The 20,153-nt window shown below is 39.9% G+C and overlaps 1 protein-coding gene across 1 annotated transcript in view; it reads left to right on the forward strand.

The window, feature by feature from the left end:
• The first annotated feature begins 13,151 nt into the window (after positions 1 to 13,151).
• LOC132866141 (FERM and PDZ domain-containing protein 4-like) overlaps positions 13,152 to 20,153 on the forward strand; it is a 132,434-nt gene continuing 125,432 nt past the window's right edge. Inside the window, exon 1 of the mRNA XM_060898736.1 lies at positions 13,152 to 13,481. Coding sequence (XP_060754719.1) covers positions 13,438 to 13,481 — 44 coding nt within the window. The 5' untranslated portion in view covers positions 13,152 to 13,437. The remainder of the gene's footprint in view (positions 13,482 to 20,153) is intronic.

Here is a 20,153-nt window from a genome sequence, read left to right on the forward strand (position 1 = left end):
AGACAAAGCAAAGTCTGTCTTAATGGTGGAAAGAGGAATTTTTTCTTTACTTGTGTAGTGCAGGATGGAGTGTGTTAATGAAGCCATCAATCCTCTTTATCCTCACAACCAAGTCTGTGATTGTCCTCCATTTGAAGACGCTTTAGTTTTATTATACGCACAGTACAGCACAGTGAAATTCTTTTCTTCGCATGTCCCAGCTTGGTAGGAAGTTGTGGTCAGAGTGCAGGGTCAGCGCCACCAGAGCACAGAGGGTTAAAGGTCTTGGTCAAGATCTTGCTTGGCCGTGAACCCCTGACCTTCTGATCAGAAACCCAGAGCATGCACTATCTATCTATCTATCTATCTATCTATCTATCTATCTATCTATCTATCTATCTATCTATCTACACACAGTATATATATATATATATAATATATAGGGGTGGCACGGTGGTGTAGTGGTTAGCGCTGTCGCCTCACAGCAAGAAGGTCCTGGGTTCGAGCCCCGGGGCCGGCGAGGGCCTTTCTGTGCGGAGTTTGCATGTTCTCCCCGTGTCCGCGTGGGTTTCCTCCGGGTGCTCCGGTTTCCCCCACAGTCCAAAGACATGCAGGTTAGGTTAACTGGTGACTCTAAATTGACCGTAGGTGTGAATGTGAGTGTGAATGGTTGTCTGTGTCTATGTGTTAGCCCTGTGATGACCTGGCGACTTGTCCAGGGTGTACCCCGCCTTTCGCCTGTAGTCAGCTGAGATAGGCTCCAGCTTGCCTGCGACCCTGTAGAAGGATAAAGCGGCTTGAGATAATGAGATGAGATGATATATATATATATATATATATATACACACAGTATATATACACACAGTATATATATATATATATATATATATATATATATATATATACACACACACACAGTATATACATTTTTTCCCTCTATACCCTTCCTTTATTCTCATCCAAAGAGGCTTACAACGAAGACTGCACAGACTGCAAATCAATCGAATAAATTCGCAAGGATTAGATCACAGGTGTTTAGAGACAATCAAAGAACAGTGAATGTCCCACAGCACAGTTCACACAGGAGCAGTGTGTGTTCTCACAGCGTGTAAAGAGGGCTGACGACTAAAGAAAGAGAATCTGATCATATCAGCAGGACATGAGGGGCAGATGACTCACAGCCCCCAAGTGATATAATCTTCACATGAATAATGACATGATTCATGTGTGCAATTTAGACACATTACATGCCTTTTTTTTTTTTAAATCGAGCGAACTTTTCACAGACAGTATAGTGCATAGGGGTGTTCTTATAAAGGGAGACTTGGGACAAGTTTTCAGCTTTTGTAGATTCTGTGAAGTTCTTTGCAGGTAGCGTCACATTCATACTGCATTAGAGAGTATTTACTATCCATTCTTACCACAACGTTAGTTTTTCAGTTTGGCACATACAGTGGTATGCAAAAGTTTGGGCACCCCTGGTCAAAATTGCTGTTACTGTGAACAGTTAAGCAAGTTGAAGATGAAATGATCTCCAAAAGGCATAAAGTTAAAGATGACTCATTCCCTTTATATTTTAAGCAATAACAATTTTTTAATTTTCATCTTTTACATTTTCAAAATGACAAAAAAGGAAAAGGGCCCGAAGCAAAAGTTTGGGCACCCTGCATGGTTAGTACCTAGTAACACCCCCTTTGGCAAGTATCACAGCTTGTAAACACTTTTTGTAGTATGCTAATAATCTTTCAGTTCTTACCTGGGGGATTTTCACACATTCGTCCTTGCAAAAGGCTTCCAGTTCTACAAGTTTCTTGCGCTGTCTTGCATGCACTGCTCTTTTCAGATCTATCCACAGATTTTCAATGATGTTTAGGTCAGGGGACTGTGAGGGCCAGGGCAAAACCTTCGGCTTGGGCCTCTTGCGGTATTCCATTGTAGATTTTGAGGTGTGTTTTGGATCATCGTCTTATTGTAGGACCCATCCTCTTTTTAACTTCAACTTTTTTACAGATGGTGTGATGTTTGCTTCCAGAATTTGCTGGTATTTATTCGAATCCATGCTTCCCTCGACCAATGAAATGTGCCCCGTGCCACTGGCTGCAACACAACCCCAAAGCATGATCCATCCACACCCATGCTTCAGAGTTGGAGAGGTGTTCTTTTCCTGGAATTTGGCACCCTTTTTTCTCCAAACATACCTTTGCACATTGTGGCCAAAAAGTTCTATTTTGATTTCATCAGTCCACAGGACTTGTTTCCAAAATGCATCAGGCTTATTTAGATGTTCATTTGCAAACTTCAGACGCTGAATTTTGTGGCTAGGACGCAGGAAAGGTTTTCTTCTGATGACTCTCCCATGAAGGTCATATTTATTCAGGTGTCGCTGCATAGTAGAACAGCGCACCACCACTCCAGGGTCTGCTAAATCTTTCTGAAGGTCTTTTGCAGTCAAACAGGGGTTTTTATTTGCCTTTCTAGCAATCCAACGAGCAGTTCTTTCAGAAAGTTTTCTTCATCTTCCAGAACTCACCTTGATCTCCACTGTTTCTGTTAACTGCCATTTCTTAATAACATTACGATCTGAGGAAACAGCTACCTGAAAACACTTTGCTACGTTCTTGTAGCCTTCTCCTGCTTTGTGAGCATCAATTATTTTATTATTCAGAATGCGAGGGAGTTGCTTAGAGGAGCCCATGGCTGTTGATTTTAGGGACAAGTTTGAGGAGTCAGAGAATTTATACAGCTTTGAAATCTGCATCATCTGACCTTTCCTAATGAAGAATTTGAACAAGCCACAGCTCAATAAGCTAATTAAGGTCTGGAACCTTGGTAAAAGTTACCTGAGAACTCAAATGTATTGGGGTGCCCAAACTTTTGCATGGTGTTCCTTTTCTTTTTTCACTCTCCAATTGTACAAAACAAAAATAATACACAAATCTTGCAGGAAACGCTGAAAAGAAATGTGTCGTCTTTACCTTTATGCCTTTTGGTGATCAGTTCATCTTCTGCTCACTTAACTATTCACAGTAACAGACATTTTCAGAAAGGGTGCCCAAACCTTTGCATCCTACTGTATACTGGCCTTCAGACTTCACTTTTTCTGCTATTATTTTTTGAGGGAAGATATGAGACATTGAGGGGAGACATGGGACATTATGTTGGGAGACTTGGGATATAGCGGGGAGACATGAAACAAAAATAAAATACCGAGGCGTACATGTTTAATTTTTATTTATTCTCAAAACTTGTACCATATGAACTGTATGAACACAATGCTGGTACAGCGATAGAAAAATGTCTGTTTACCCAAAACCTGACTCGACAAAACAGTTCATTCTCAAGAAGGAATGAAAGAAGTTTAATCCTCATGCAGGTACCTGCCCATATTTTTAACAAATATGTTTAAACAATTTTATACTTGTAAACCATAAGAAAAAACCTGTAACATGATGAACTGTCCCAACTCTCCCCATCTGGTCGTTTTGAAAAATAAGAAAAAAATCCTTCAATGTTTTTCACCAGAATTTAAGTTTCATAAATAATAATCTGGTAACTCTAGGCTACATACGGTACTTTAATTCTTAACAAATCCCTAATTCACCAGCGTACATTACACCATAGAATGGCGGTGGAGGCGAAGGAGAAAATACAAGTTTTGGTTGAATAAAATATTGAACTGCACAGAATTTACTGCAGTGTCCAGCTTTGTGGCTGCAAAGGAAGTAAGTTACTCTCAGGGGCAACATCTAACTTCTGATATAATCTAAAACCTGATTGATTGAAATTCATTGTTAGGAATCCAAACTGTCCCAAGTCTCCCTGCTCTCTCCTTTGCGATTTTGTTCACACGATTATTGTCATGTATTCATTCATTTTTCATATTTAGTGCATGTTTTTATTTTTATTACAAACATTTTTTATTTTCATGTGGTAATTTTTCACATGTATGTATTCATGGTGTGTTTTTTTTATACATGCGTTTTCCATGTGATTTTACATACTTGATTTTATGTGAATTTGTTTCTGCATGATTAAATTATTTTTCAATGTAATATTTTGCACATGTACTGCATGATTTTCCTCATGTGATGTTTACATGAAATTCACATTATTAATTAATTTTACATTATCCATTTCATCAGTGGCGGCTGTTGGTTTTTAAAACAGGGGAAGCCCATTTTAAGCCTTCATCGTAAAACCTGTAGGCCGGATATCAAAGCATAGAAAGGTGTGCCCCATTAGCATAGTGAACTAGACAACCCTACCTAGTGGCAGAAAGTATTTTTGCTTGTACATTTCATGTTATAGTCTGGCTTGCCAGGCTAGTGCCTCATATCCTTAATCAAAAATATCAAACATCCAAAAATCACTGGCTATTCAACGAAGAGCCTTGAACATCATACCCTGATATGCAACACAGAGTCTTTAACACAACACCCAGCTGTGCAACACATCCTTGAACATCTTCTGCAACACAGTCTGGAAATTCATAACCAGGTAGGCTATGCAACACACAGAACCTTGAATATTATACCCAGGTATAACCTATAACACAGAGCCCACCATTCTCTTAACATTACTGAACAATATACACACTTCAGATTCATGAACATGAACACTATTTATACACAAATTCTGCCCTCCGCTCCTTTTCCAGAAAATGGTCTGTGACCCTGTCATACCAGCTGGTTGTGCTTTCCAGAGACTTTACCAATTTCTGTTAGCAGCTAGCACTGCAGATCCCAATAAGGCTCAAGCTAGCCTACAACCAGATTGAACTACAAATGAAATAAACGAGTGAATTCACGAATGATCAAACTGATAGAATGGATGAAAGTTAACGGAGCACAAAGAGTAATATTTACATTTATTTACAGAGTAATGTACAGAGACATCAATGAGAAGAAACATTTATATGAAAAGAAATTTGGACAGCACTTTAGCACACGACTACACTTTCTCGACATCCGCTAGGGACTGACTGATCATGCTTCCGTGTTCCTCGCTGAAGTACTGCCCTCCTCATGTCTTTCAAACACTACCTCCAATAATCCTTTATCAGCCCGGCTTCTTGTCCCTCCCACTGTCTCGTTTAGTCCCAGAGAAGCCCGGCTTCCCTGGAAGTGATGATTTTGTTGATTTTAACCAATAACAACTAGCCGAAATTGGCTGTTCAGAGCTGTCTCGTAGACTGCAACGGATACCCGGCTGCCAGTCAGTGTTGCCAGATACTGCTGACGTTTTCCATCCCAAAATATGTTCAAAACCCGCCAAAATGCACTTAAAACCGCCCAATCTGGCAACACTGTTGCCAGGCCATAGAGCCCATTGAAATAAGAAAGGTTACAGCCTGGCAGCAAAGGTGATTCTCGTAGCGAACTGCAAGTTCGTCAGACATCACTCAAATAAGTTACAGGATAGTTATGAACATAAATACAATCTTGGGCATATATTATGTTATGCAAGTTATTGTTTTAATGAGAATTCAACGTCGTAGACGCCGCAGTTTGGGGAGAGAATTTTAGGGGAAGCTCGGCTTCCCTTGTTGTCTCTGAGAAATCGCCCCTGCATTTCATGTGCAATTTTTTAACTGGTTGATTTCACATGCAGTTTTTACACAATTCATTTATTTTCACATGTTCATTATTTCACGATTTGTTCATTTTTACAGTAATTTTCAGGTTGCACATGGTTTAGATTTTCACGTGATTTTCTTCCATGGATAATTCTTCATAAGAACATGATCACATGTTCAGAGCCTGTCACGTGTTCGGGTCACGTGCACAATTTCATGGCGTAATGTAATGTTTTTTACACATGATCACATATTACAGTACTCACATAATCACCTTATGAAAAACCGATGATTTATGAAATAAACACACAGCAGTGCACTGAAGAGGCTTTATAGCATCATATTGAGGAATTTCTTTGTTTGATTTGTTTCATCAATCCACTGGACATGTGTTAATTGTTTGTTCATTATGCAGAAGATTTAAATTTAATTCATGAAATAGATTATTGAGTAAGTGTGTGTTTTCAGTGTATATGGATCTGTCGAATGTCTTGCTCAGGATTATTCCGCCATTTTGTTTGAGGTTTAGGTAGAACTGAAGGTAAAATTGGGAAAAAAACCTCCACAACCCTCACTCTTTTAAAAGAGACTAAATCAATCCTATGCTATCAGTTATACTTGATTTAAATGGATGAACAGCTTGAATTCTTTCTTTCTCTTCAGAGAATTTATTTTATTTGATTTCTCCCCTACAGTGATGTTAATTGCAGAAACACAAGCTGTTTTTTCTTGAGAGAAAATCAGATGTAATCACACTGTCACCATTAAAGCTAAATGGCCTTTCAATTTCATAAAATCGGTGAAATTTAGTTCCCTCTGAAATGTGGTTATTATGATATATGTTTATTTCTGTAATATCTCACAAAATATCAGGCCATTCTGTGGCTGGGAAGTAATTTAATTCGAGGGGATTCCCGAGCAAATAATGTGCATGAAATCACTCACTTCGCGCAGCGTGTGCGCATGCGCAGGTTTACCTTTGACCGTGCACTGACAGTTGCATCATTCTGTCACTAAATGAACAGCTGATCACACCGAGGTGCTCGCTGACCGCCGATATTTATTAGTTTGGTCCTGCGTTTCCTTTCCTTCACAACATAACATCTTTTCTTCTCACTTTCCGTTACTGTAGTCGGTCTTTCATGTTTCATTTGCGCACTCACGTCCTCTATTTTTCTCTCGTGTTTCAAATTTGTATCCCACAATGCCTTGCATGAACAGGGAAAGCCCATCACGTGATGCACGACGTAGTATCTTGAATTGGATCATGGTGAAGCAGGAAAAAATAGCGGAGAATTTAGGGCCATGTGGCCTTAAATTCATTGTTCTATTAAAAAAAATAAATAAATAAAATAAAATTGGAAGTCTGTGATTCGAATTTAGTAGCTTTCGGTCCACTGAACAAAAATAATTGAGTGTCAGGGAAAATTCTTTTTATGACCTACACTTGAAAAATCTGAAAGGCAGTCTAGCTTTAATCAGTTTTTTTTTCTGTTTTATTCTCATAATGTGAAATAAGTGATATGTGAGTTTAAACATGGAAATATTGTACCTTCTCTGTTGAAAGCTCATTCCTTTTTCCTATCATGAAGGTGACAAAGGGATTGTACAATCTTATACATACTGTATGCACCCTTATATTTATACCCCATGAAACAGGAAATGGGTAAAAGCAGCAAAAAAAAAGTTCATAGAGCCTGAGCGCAATTTAAAGCAATATTTCTTTTCTTGAGGATGACAATCTGTTTGCACTTATTTTCCCAATTATTGAGCACCATTAATAATTTTGTCATGTTTGCTTTTGAGAGAAAATACCATTATTTTCTGAGGAAAGGTAAGAAGTTTGTCAAGTTTTAGAAACTTTGAATCAGTGGGCCTCATTTATCCAGCTGGATTTGAACGGATTTATTTGTAAAGTATTTGCACAGGAAATTTGGTATTCATGAAAAGAGAGTAATTTGGAAAATGAAGATGTACATATCCTGCTCATGCTCCTGAGTGTGTGTAGAGTTACACGTGTGAAGACGACCTAACGTCATGTACATCTTGATAGATTTGGCTTCAAATTATATAAATTGCATGGAGTTACTGAAGTGTTATGTGCATTATGCTGCCAAGTTTAAATAGCTTGTGTATTTCAGTTACGCACACACATGGACTGAAACCTTTGCGGAAACACGGTCATTTCATATTCAAAGCATTAACTTGACATAAAGACATATATTACATTTGGGGGAAAAAGAAAGCAAGCTGACATAAAGCCATAAATTCAGCCGGTTCCATTTTTACTGCGTTTTTTTGGGGGGCTGTTCAATACTTTATTAGATCCAGGATAATAAATGACTGACCTGGTGTGTCTCAAGCTGCAATGTTCTGTATATACCCTACTGTGCCAAAGTCAGCTTCCCAGGTCAAGAGTCACTGAGACATTTTATTTAAAATATTCTTAATGTCTAGGTCCAACTCTCGAACTGTCTGATGCACTGTTCATGTGAGGAGAAAACTGAGGCCTTCTCAAGAAGCTTCAAATGTGGTTGAGAAAAAAAAAAGATTTTAAAAAAGAACTCCTATTCTACACACCCAATGTTCCTGAATTAGTAAGTAAGTAAATAAAATGTATTTATATAGCGCTTTTTACAGACAAAAATCACAAAGTGATTTGTGATTTCACAAGGGCCAATGCCGGGGTGGCCCTATATTTAGCCGGGACCATCCCCGGCCCAAACCATCAATGGTGGCCTGCTTGGAGCATGGGGAAAATAATTTTCACTAATTTTGGTCACTGATCTTATTCTTGCATTAATCATCAATTCAACTGCACTCTGCATTTTCACATGGCAGCCCAGACTCCGACAGCATCGCAGCAGATTAAATAGGCGCTACCAAATAAGGAAATTCTCCCCTCCCCTCTATTGCAGTTGGTTTGGTCCAAGACTCCTCCTCTGTATTGCGGGGAACTTAAACAACATTGGCGCGAAACAGCGCGCGTCAGTGATGGAGGGCAGAAAGAGGCCAGGTGGAACCGAAAGGGCGAAGCTTAAAAAAAGGAAGGAGGTGGCAGCAAAATGTGCCAAATTGACAGATATGTTCTCAAGACCAGCTGGTAGGTTACGAAAGATATGGAGTATGATAACCCTGTTTGTCGATTTTATCAGTCTATGCTAGGCCTATAATGTGTCGATAGTTTGCGATGTCAATTCAGCTTTTTGATGTCATGTGAAATCTCGCAATTTACACGGTATAGATGTGGTGTATGTTTTAATTCTAAGAAGAACCGGACATTGCTTTACATCCCAGTTATTAACAATTTTAGATGAACAGGTCCCAAATGTGCTGTTGCGCGTTATTTCCTCATCCAGCCTATTTCATCTCGCTGTCACACCGTGCATTTCCACAGGCGTGCGCACATTGTGGTTATGAACACATAGGCCTAGAAGTCATATTTGATGTTAAATAATTGTTGTTAAATATATAACTTAGAAGAGGTGTATGCATATGCCAATATTCTAAGCAGAATCGAACACTTGCTTTAGCCTACATTTCATTTAACCATTTTTGAGTTGCCTAATGCGCCCTCACGCTTTATCTGCCGGTTGCTGAGTACCCAGCATTGTTGATTTGCCATTATTTTCGAGGCATATGCGGCATGTAATGCACAAGCATTGGTTCAAATGCACGCGAGAACCTATATTGTTAAAGTGAAGTGAAGTGAAGTTTACCTGAATTTAAACCAAATAAAAAGCATTGTGAAAGAACAGTTATTTGTTTTATCTTTTTTAATGTACTCAAATTCCTCCTCCATTTCAAAGTGGCCTGAATGTGAATTAAACTCCCGGACTGAAAAAAGGGCCCACTCCGGCCCTGACAAGGGCAGATAAAAATACAGATAACACATGGATACAACAAACACAGTAAGATAAATAGTACACAATGACGACAGTGCATAAAAAAAAACAATGAGTGATGAGCCAGAAGTTGATTCCAATTGTTTGTTTAAACAACCGAGTATTCAGCTACCTTTTAAAACAGTCCACAGAGACAGCAAACCACAGTTTGGGGGTGACAGCCTCGAAAGCTCTGTCACCATCGGTCTTTAAACGAGTGTGTGGGACTGACAGCAGGTTTTGGTTGTTGGATCGAAGGGAGTGTGCGGGTGTATGGAAATGAATTAGGCCTGCCAAATAAGTAGGGGCTTGGCCATGAAGTGCCCTATACAGTGTCTTGCAAAAGTATTCATCCCCCTTGGTGTTGGTCCTGTATTGTCGCATTACAAGATGGAATTAAAATGGATTTTGGGGGGGGTTAGCACCGTTTGATTTACACAACATGCCTGCAACTGTAAAGATGCAAATTTTTTTTATTGTGACACAAACAATAATTAAGATGAAAAAACAGAAATCTGGAGTGTACATAGGTATTCCCCCCCCCCCCCCCCCCCCCCAAAAAAAAGTCAAAAAACCTTTTGCTGCAATTATAGCTGCAAGTCTCTTAGGGTATGTACTGTATATCTCTATTAGCTTAGCATATCTAGCCACTGGGATTTTTGCCCATTCCTCAAGGCAAAACTGCTCCAACTCCTTCAAGTTAGATGGGTTGCGTTGGTGTACAGCAATACTGAAGTTATGCCACGGATTCTCAATTGGATTGAGGTCTGGGCTTTGATTAGGCCATTCCAAGACATTTAAATGTTTCCCTTTAAACCACTCCAGTGTAGCTTCAGCAATATGCTTTGGGTCATTGTCCTGCTGGAATGTGAACCTTCTTCACTGACTTAAACAGGTTTTCCTCCAGAATTGCCCTGTATTTAGTGCTATCCATCTTTCCTTCAGTCCTGACCAGCTTTCCTGTCCCTGCAGATGAAAAATATCCCCACAGCATGATGCTGCCACCACCATGCTTCACTGTAGGAATGGTGTTCTCAGGGTGTTGGGTTTGCGCCACACATGGCATTTCCCATGATGGCCAAAAAGTTCAGTTTTAGTCTCATTTGACCAGAGCATTTTCTTCCATGTGTTTGGGGAGTCTGCCACATGCTGTTGGGCAAACTCCAAATGCGTTTTCTTAAGCAATGACTTTTTTCTGGCCACTCTTCCATAAAGCCCCACTCTGTGGAGTGTACGGCTTAAAGTGGTCCTATGGACAGATACTCCCATCTCCGCTGTGGATCTTTTAGCTCCTTCAGTGTTATCTTTGGTGTTTTTGTTGCATCTCTGATTAATGCCTTCCTTGCCCGGTCTGTGAGTTTTGGTGGGCGGCCTTCTCTTGTCAGGTTTGTAGTGGTGCCATATTCTTTCCAATTTGCTATAATGGATTTAATGGGACTCCGTGGGATATTCAAAGTTTGGGATATTTTTTATAACCCAGCCCTGATCTATACTTCACAACTTTGTCTCTGACCTGTTTGGAGGCTCCTTGGTTCTCATGTTGCTTACTTAGTAGTGTTGCAGAGTCAGGGTCCTTCCTGAACAGGTTGATTTATACAGACATCATGTCACAGATCATGTGACACTTTGATTGCACACAGGTGGATCTTAATCAACTAATTATGTGACTTATGAAATGAATTGGTTGGACCAGCTCTTACTTAGGGGTTTCATATGAAAGGGGGTGAATACCTATGCACACTCCAGATTTCTGGGGTGTTTTTTTCATCTTAATTATTGTTTGTGTCACAATAAAACAATAATTTTCACCTTTAAAGTGGTAGGTATGCTGTGTAAATCAAATGATGCTACCACTCCAAAAATCCATTTTAATTCCAGCGTGTAATGCGACAAAACGAGACAAACACCAAGGGGGATGAATACTTTTGCAAGACAATGTATGTAATCGTAAAAATCTTAAACTGCATCCTGTAGCACACAGGGAGCCAGTGAAGGGAGCTGAGCAGAGGGGTGATGTGACAGTGTCTGCTAGACCTTGTAAGTAACCTATCAGCAGCATTCTGAATGAGAGAGACAGGATGGACTTATTAAGGGAGGATAAAAGTGCATGACAGTAATCAGTGCATGAGGAGATAAAAGCATGTACAAGCATCTCCAGTTCTGAGTAAGATACCATAGATCTGAGTTTACTAATGTTATGCAGATGGAAAAAAACAGGATTTAGCCAACTGTTTGACACGAGAGTCACATGACAGACTTATCAAATGTCACCCCCAAGTTCCTCAGGCTCAAGCAAACAGCAGGCAAGAGAGGCCCAATGTATTGTTTGATCGTATGTATAATATTGTCTGGAGCAATAATTAAGACCTCTGTCTTTTCTGTATTTAACTGGAAGAAATTTCCTGCCATCCAGTCTTTGATGGCATCTAGCCAGTCTAGGAGCCTACAGAGCCTAGACACCTCATTGGGTTTGAATGTAAAATGAAGCTGTATATCATCTGCATAAAAGTGATATGTAATATTAAAACTGTTTATAATCTGTCCCAGTGGCACCATGTAGAGGGGAAAAAAAGTATGGTAAGGGGCCCAAAACTGAACCCTGTGGAACACCACAGGACAGAGAGGAAGAAGCAGAGACAAAATCCCCAACGGGGACAGCAAAACTTCTATCCATGAGGTAGGAGGTAACCCAGTCTAAGGCAATGCCCGATATGCCCACCCAGTCACGTAATCTCTTAATCAGGGCATGATGGTCAACAGTTTCAAAGGCAAAGCGATGATCAAGGAGTACTAATACAGAACAGTCACCTACATCAGAGGCCATTTGAATGTCATTTGTAATCCTCAGAAGGGTAGTTTCTGTAGAATGCCATTTTCGGAAACCGGGAATTTATCATAGAGATCGTGACTCTCCAGTGTGGCTGTGAGCTGGTTAGCGACAACCCTTTCTAGAATTTTAGATAAAAACAGGAGTTTGGATATGGACCTATAGTTCTTGAACACAGAGGGGTCCAAGTTGGGTTTCTTTACACGGTGGTGTAGTGGTTAGCACTGTCGCCTCACAGCAAGAAGGTTCTGGGTTTGAGCCCAGCGGCTGATGGGGGCCTTTCTGTGCGGAGTTTGCATGTTCTCCCCGTGTCTGCGTGGGTTTCCTCCGGGTGCTCTGGTTTCCCCCACAGTCCAAAGACATGCAGGTTAGGCTAATTGTTAGCTCTAAATTGACCGTAGGTGTGAATGTGAGTGTGAATGGTTGTTTGTCTCTATGCGTCGGCCCTGCGATGACCTGGCGACTTGTCCAGGATGTACCCCGCCTCTCACCAATAGTCAGCTGGGATAGGCTCCAGCTTGCCTGCGACCCTGCACAGGATAAGTGGTTACGGATAATGGATGGATGGAATTAGGCTCTGAAGCCACCTGATTGGATAAAGTTCTTACTTAAGATCAATGAATGAGTGAATGAAGAGGTGATAGCAGGATAGAAGCACCCAATTAGACTTCAGTCAGGTTTGTTGGGCAGGTCATCCTATTTGTCAATTCTACTTAAACCAGTTGAGTGAGCTTGACAAATCTGGTCTCCAAAGTGTAAAAAGTAGGAAGTATCATGTACACAATGAACAAAGGCAGCTTTCAGCTCCAGTCAGGTTTTGCAATCTCTTGTTTTCTCTCTGTCTTTGTCTCTCTCTCTCTCATAAACATGGCACAGTGGCAGATTTGTTGTCTGTGAGGCCACAGCTGTTGAAGCATTGATCCTCTCCCTCCCTTACTCAAAGTGGGATAATATTGTGTCAGTAATAGGACATGGAAGAGATGTGTGCCCCTGAGGCCACATGCTCTGACTTGCACAGAATTTGTATTTGTCTGACGTTGATCCTGCTACCGGCCTAGATACCCCTACTAAATCCATCAACTGCAGTGGTGCGCTAAGCGCTTTGGAGAAACCGGACAAAATAAAAGAGAAAAAAAAGGAAACAAAGGCAAGAACTTTTAGAAGCGTCAGGCATGGATCTCAGCAGGGATGAGCTGGGGGTCTTCACCATCATTCAGTAAGTAAAGAAAGCATCTACTTTTCAGGCAAAACACAGATAACACATTCTATTATTATGCAGACTTTCTGACAGGTATGTGCTACAGTTCTATGCATGGGCAAATTTCTCAGGATTTTGTCAAAAGTCTGAGTACAGTTGAACATCTGAGGTCGAATATACAACATGATTGTAAAAATCGTATTTTAGTCTGTGTTTTTAAATTGCTTACTTTGGTGGCACTTGTTCACCATCGTTATGTATTCAGACATTTAGAGATGTCAGTCTCCTTTTCTTTTCACTTAATTTTAAACTAAAAATCAACCCATACCATCACACCTCAGATCTAGGCATACCTGGACCATTCGTATAAACACATCTGGACCAATACACCTCGTTTTTTAATTTTTTTGCATCTCCAATCCAATTAGATCAGCATTTCATTTTGATGGCTGTATTAAAGCACACCGAGCATGCTTATGCACTTCGCACAGTTGTATTTTAATTGTCAAGCATTCCAACTTCATCTCCAAAACGGAGATTACAGCTTAACCCTGATTGACCCATTTTTAACTGTTACACAAAGAGAAGGAACATCTGGAAAATGGGGATAGCATGGGCACAATGTCTGAAAATCCGCTTTAGTAGAAGAATTTGTGATAACAGGATCTCTGTTCTAGATTTTAAATAGTGTTCACATATACACCAATAAAGCAAATTTGACAATATTACAAAATATGGTTTGGGACCCAGGAGACCCATGCAGACACTGGGAGAACATGCTAACTCCACACAGAAAGGCCCCCTCTCGCCCATAGTCGGCTGGGATAGGCTCCAGCTTGCCTGCAACCCTGTACAGGATAAGCAGCTACAGATAATGGATGGATGGATGGATGGATGGATGGAAGGTTGGGACAAAATATGCTTTTACTTCTTATTAACTTCAGTTTTTCTTCAGGATTTTCTTGAATGGTTGTAGGAACCTGGTTCTGAAACAAGCACTTGGTTTTGCATTACATGCTTACTTAAGCCCATCGTTCCTCCTGGGACACAGGCCACAGATGAAGGTCCTCCACTGCTCCCTGTCCCAGATGTTTTGGCCTCTTATCAGTGTTTTCTTGGGTAGGGTTGCTAGCCCTATGTTAAACCCATCTCCTTTCTTATCCAGGCGTGAGACTGGCAATGGCGTAGTTTGGTTTTACATTACTTACAGCATAACTCAAGCCGGGGTGGAAAATACTTTGTACTATTTTGGATGATTTATACTTTACTCAAATATTATTGAAACTGAATACATTCAAGAGAAAACTTATTATTTGATACATTTTCATTTCCACCTTCAAAGTACTTATGAGAAATGTCAGTGACATTTCTAATAAGTACTTTGGCGTGAGATTTTTCTTTTTTTCTATTTTTCCTGGGGTTTTTTTTTCTTAGTAAGCTGTTGCCTTTTGCTGGAGTTGTCAATTCATTCAGAATGAGGTGTCTGCTTTGACTCTTGCATATAACTGAAAACATCGGACCTTATAATTCAGTATAAAATCTAAAGAAGTAAGTCAAGTTGACTAAGTTTGATAAATTAGCTAGCTAAGTTTTGTAAACTAGCGCATTGGATTCGCTTTTTAAAATAGCTAGCTAGTCAACACTTGTTAAATTAGCGAGCAAGTTAAGTTTTGTTTTTATTGCCAAATACAGTAGTTAGAGCATTCATTCCAAAAGTTTTATTCAACATTAGCTAACCAGGACAGCAAATTCTAGGATCGTTTGGATTAGCAGAATATTTTCCTTATGACTAATTGTCCAGTGAACTACAACCCCAAATCAGAAAAAAAGTTGGGACAGTATGGAAAATGCAAATAAAAAGAGAAAGCAGTGATTTCTAAATTTACTTTAACTTGTATTTTATTGCAAACAGTATGAACCCAAGATATTTCATGTTTTGTCTCGTCAACTTCATTTCATTTATTAATATACATCCATTCCTGCATTTCAGGCCTGCAACACATTCTGAAAAAAAGTTGGGACAGGGGCCAATTTAGGGTTAGTAATGAAGTAAAACAATTAAACAATGAAGTGATTTGAAACAGGTGATGTCAGGTGATTATAATCATGATTTCGTACAAAATTAGTATCCAAGAAAGGCCTGGTCTTTGAGGAGCAAACATGGGCCAAGAATCTCCAGTTTGTCAACAAATGTGTGAGAAAATTATTGAAATGTTTAAAAACAGTGTTCCTCAAAGAAAGATAGGAAGGGATTTGGATATTTCACCCTCTATTGTGTATAATATGATTAAATGATTCAAGGAATCAGGAGGAATTTTGGTTGTAAAGGGCAAGGGCACAAGCCTAAGCTGAACATCCATGACTGCCAATCCCTCAGATGGCACTGCATCAAGAGCAGTCATTCATCTATAGCTGACATAAACACATGGGCTCGGGACTACTTTGGCAAAGCGTTGTCAAGCACTACAATATGGAGTTACATCCACAAATGCCAGTTAAAACTTGACTGTGCAAAAAGGAAGCCTTATGTTAACTGTGTCCAGAAACGCTGTCAACTTCTTTGGGCTTGGGTGGCATCTGGGATGGACCATCATACAGTGGAAACGTGTATTGTGATCCGATGAATCAGTATTCCAGACTGTTACCAACAACAAGTCCAAAAGCCAGGGTTTGTTATAGTATGGGGTTGTCAGTGCCCTTGGCAAAGGTAACTTACACTTCTATGCTGGCAGCATTAATGCAGAAAAAGTACACTGAGATTTTGGAGCAACATCTGCTGCCTTCAAGGCAACATCTTTTCCAGGGATATTTGAACAAGACAATGCAAAACCACATTCTGCACACATTACAAAGGCATGGCTGTGGAAGAAGAGGGGGCCTGTCCCCTCTGTCTCCAATAGACAATGTCAATAGAGCATTTCCTCATCCATATAGCATGATCAGATATTCGTAGTGGCCGGAGTTGGTAATGACCACTGTCTTTCGCTCATCCTCTTCTTGCATGCAGATCAAGTTGTATGCACTTCTGAGGTTGAGTTTGGTGAAGAGCTTTGTTTGTCTTGCCTGCTTGCTAGATGAAGGAACCGGCTTGATTACATCAGCATTCGAAAGAGTGCGCATGCTTCTTTTGACAACGTTGGCAGATGTTGGTCACTTTCCCTGTGTCTGAAATCATTCCCTACTCACTATATAGTGGAGACGCCATTTTGTAGTGCTGTCTGAAACCTTAGTGAGGATTATTTACACCCTATATAATGCACTCAAAGTATCCCACAATGCATCACGAAAAGTAGTATACAACAATGGTCACTAACCAAAGCAATATACCCCATCATGTATTGCGGTCACGCTGAAAGAAATCAAATTAAAAGTCTCAAATCTGATTTAACAAAAGGCAAAGAAGAAAGTATTCAGTCTTGATTTAAAAGAATTGAAAGATGCAGGTACTTTGTATTGATTAATGTGGGGAAATACGCTCAGTATAATATGTGTTTATCACTAAAATACATGCATGTATTTATTATTTTGAAAACCCACCAGCCGACTGATCTGGCATGTTTTAATTGTGCAACAGTAATGACGTAAATACCAGCGCGACGGACTAGTGTCCGAAAGCGTTTTTTCATTTTACCAATGAGCTCACTATATAGTCCTCTATATAGCAATTCCCTATATCAGGAGTAGTGAACAAGTGAACAATTTTGGACACAGGGTTGGTCACTTTCATTTTCGCTGTGCGTTTTACTTCCGCCCTACGATGTCTCGCACAGGTCTCAATGAATTTCGTTTACAGCCATTGCTTTGACATATGGACTGATAAATTACAGAACATATTTCAAACACTCATAACTTGCTATAGCAGTAACAAAGTAGCTATCAAAAATGCATTCCTATATTTAATAAAATGAGATAAATAGAATTTTGATAAGAAAAAATTTGCCTTCAGTTCTCCTTTCATCTATATAAGGTCTGAGCTCATCTTTTTTTTTCCCCACAAAAAAGAAACTAGTGGCAGCAGGTGATGGTGATGGGCAGATGTAGCTTTGTGCTTAGAGCTTCTGAAATATCTTCCGCCATGGTTCTAGATGGATGGAGAGAGAGCGTGGATAAGCTGGAGGGGAAATGTCTGGGCTAAATGCTACACACATTAAATCTCTTGGCCATCCTCAATGTGTTTATACAGATTCATAATATCTCTTTAATGTTTGATGGAATGAGTTTAATAACCTTCTGTATTTTTCTCTTGAATGCGTCCCAGCAGAAATTCACCACTTGCCCTGCCAAGACTCAAAAACTCTACATTTATGTATGTTCCAGTAATCAGTTACATGACACACCCTGATATACAGAGTTTACATAATAAGGATAATCCTCCTTGATTTGTTAGACAGTGGAAGACGGCTGTCTTCAAAGGTACTTAATTTTGACCAGATTTGAAGACAGTATTGCAGGATGTCTGTTGACAGTGGCACTTCCATTATTCTGTTCACCATAAAAGAACTGCATGAAAGCCTAAAAACATGATGGGTACCATTATCACTCTAACCATGTTGACAAAGAAGTACAGTGGTGCTTGAAAGTTTGTGAACCCTTTAGAATGTTCTATCTTTCTGCATAAATATGACCTAAAACATCATCAGATTTTCACACAAGTCCTAAAAGTAGATAAAGAGAACCCAGTTAAACAAATGAGACAAAAATATTATACTTGGTCATTTATTTATTGAGGAAAATGATCCAATATTACATATCTGTGAGTGGCAAAAGTACGTGAACCTTTGCTTTCAGTATCTGGTGTGACCCCCTTGTGCAGCAATAACTGCAACTAAACGTTTCCGGTAACTGTTGATCAGTCCTGCACACCGGCTTGGAGGAATTTTAGCCCATTCCTCCATACAGAACAACTTCAGCTCTGGGATGTTGGTGGGTTTCCTCACATGAACTGCTCGCTTCAGGTCCTTCCACAACATTTCCATTGGATTAAGGTCAGGACTTTGACTTGGCCATTCCAAAACATTATCTTTATTCTTCTTTAACCATTCTTTGGTAGAACGACTTGTGTGCTTAGGGTCGTTGTCTTGCTGCATGACCCACCTTCTCTTGAGATTCAGTTCATGGACAGATGTCCTGACATTTTCCTTTAGAATTCCCTGGTATAATTCAGAATTCATTGTTCCATCAATGATGGCAAGCCGTCCTGGCCCAGATGCAGCAAAACAGGCCCAAACCATGATACCACTACCACCATGTTTCACAGATGGGATAAGGTTCTTGTGCTGGAATGCAGTGTTTTCCTTTCTCCAAACATAACGCTTCTCATTTAAACCAAAAGTTCTATTTTGGTCTCATCCATCCACAAAACATTTTTCCAATAGCCTTCTGGCTTGTCCACGTGTTCTTTAGCAAACTGCAGATGAGCAGCAATGTTCTTTTTGGAGAGCAGTGGCTTTCTCCTTGCAACCCTGCCATGCACACCATTGTTGTTCAGTGTTCTCCTGATGGTGGACTCATGAACATTAACATTAGCCAATGTGAGAGAGGCCTTCGGTTGCTTAGAAGTTACCCTGGGGTCCTTTGTAACCTCGCCGACTATTACACGCCTTGCTCTTGGAGTGATCTTTGTTGGTCGACCACTCCTGGGGAGGGTAACAATGGTCTTGAATTTCCTCCATTTGTACACAATCTGTCTGACTGTGGATTGGTGGAGTCCAAACTCTTTAGAGACAGTTTTCTAACCTTTTCCAGCCTGATGAGCATCAACAACACTTTTTCTGAGGTCCTCAGAAATCTCCTTTGTTCGTGTCATGATACACTTCCACAAACATGTGTTGTGAAGATCAGACTTTGATAGATCCCTGTTCTTTAAATAAAACAGGGTGCCCACTCACACCTGATTGTCATCCCATTGATTGAAAACACCTGACTCTTAATTTCACCTTCAGATGAACTGCTAATCTTAGAGGTTCACATACTTTTGCCACTCACAGATATGTAATATTGGATCATTTTCCTCAATAAATAAATGACCAAGTATAATATTTTTGTCTCATTTGTTTAAATGGGTTCTCTTTATCTACTTTTAGGACTTGTGTGAAAATCTGATGTTTTAGGCCATATTTATGCAGAAATATAGAAAATTCAAAAGGGTTCACAAACTTTCAAGCACCACTGTATGTTTACACATATAAGTAAAAAGCAGTGGCGACCTGTGATGTGGAAAGGGACGGGGAAAAAAATCTGTTTTATGACTTCTACATTATCGAGTCAGTACAAAAACATTTTAGAGTCCAAACGTTCATTTTCCAGCACAAAATTAACTGTTACAGGAAAAATGTTTGTATCTGAGCAGCATATTACACAAGAGACCACTTATCAGATTAAAAAAGAAAACTGAATGAAGGCTGCTGGGTTTTGGTGCAAAATTAAGAAGCCAGTGTGACAGTCAAAGTGTCCAGAAGAACTGTGGCTGGTTCTGCAAGATGCTCAGTAAAACCTACAGCTCATTTCCTTATAAAACTCCACTCATTGTACCTGAGACTATTTTTTTTTAAAGCAAAGGGTCGTCTCACAGCAAACATTGACTTTGTTTCATTTATTATGGCTTACTGATTACTCATCTCATCTCATTATCTCTAGCCGCTTTATCCTTCTACAGGGTCACAGGCAAGCTGGAGCCTATCCCAGCTGACT

Source organism: Neoarius graeffei, chromosome 18 (genome assembly GCF_027579695.1).
Source record: "Neoarius graeffei isolate fNeoGra1 chromosome 18, fNeoGra1.pri, whole genome shotgun sequence".
Lineage (NCBI taxonomy): Eukaryota > Metazoa > Chordata > Actinopteri > Siluriformes > Ariidae > Neoarius > Neoarius graeffei.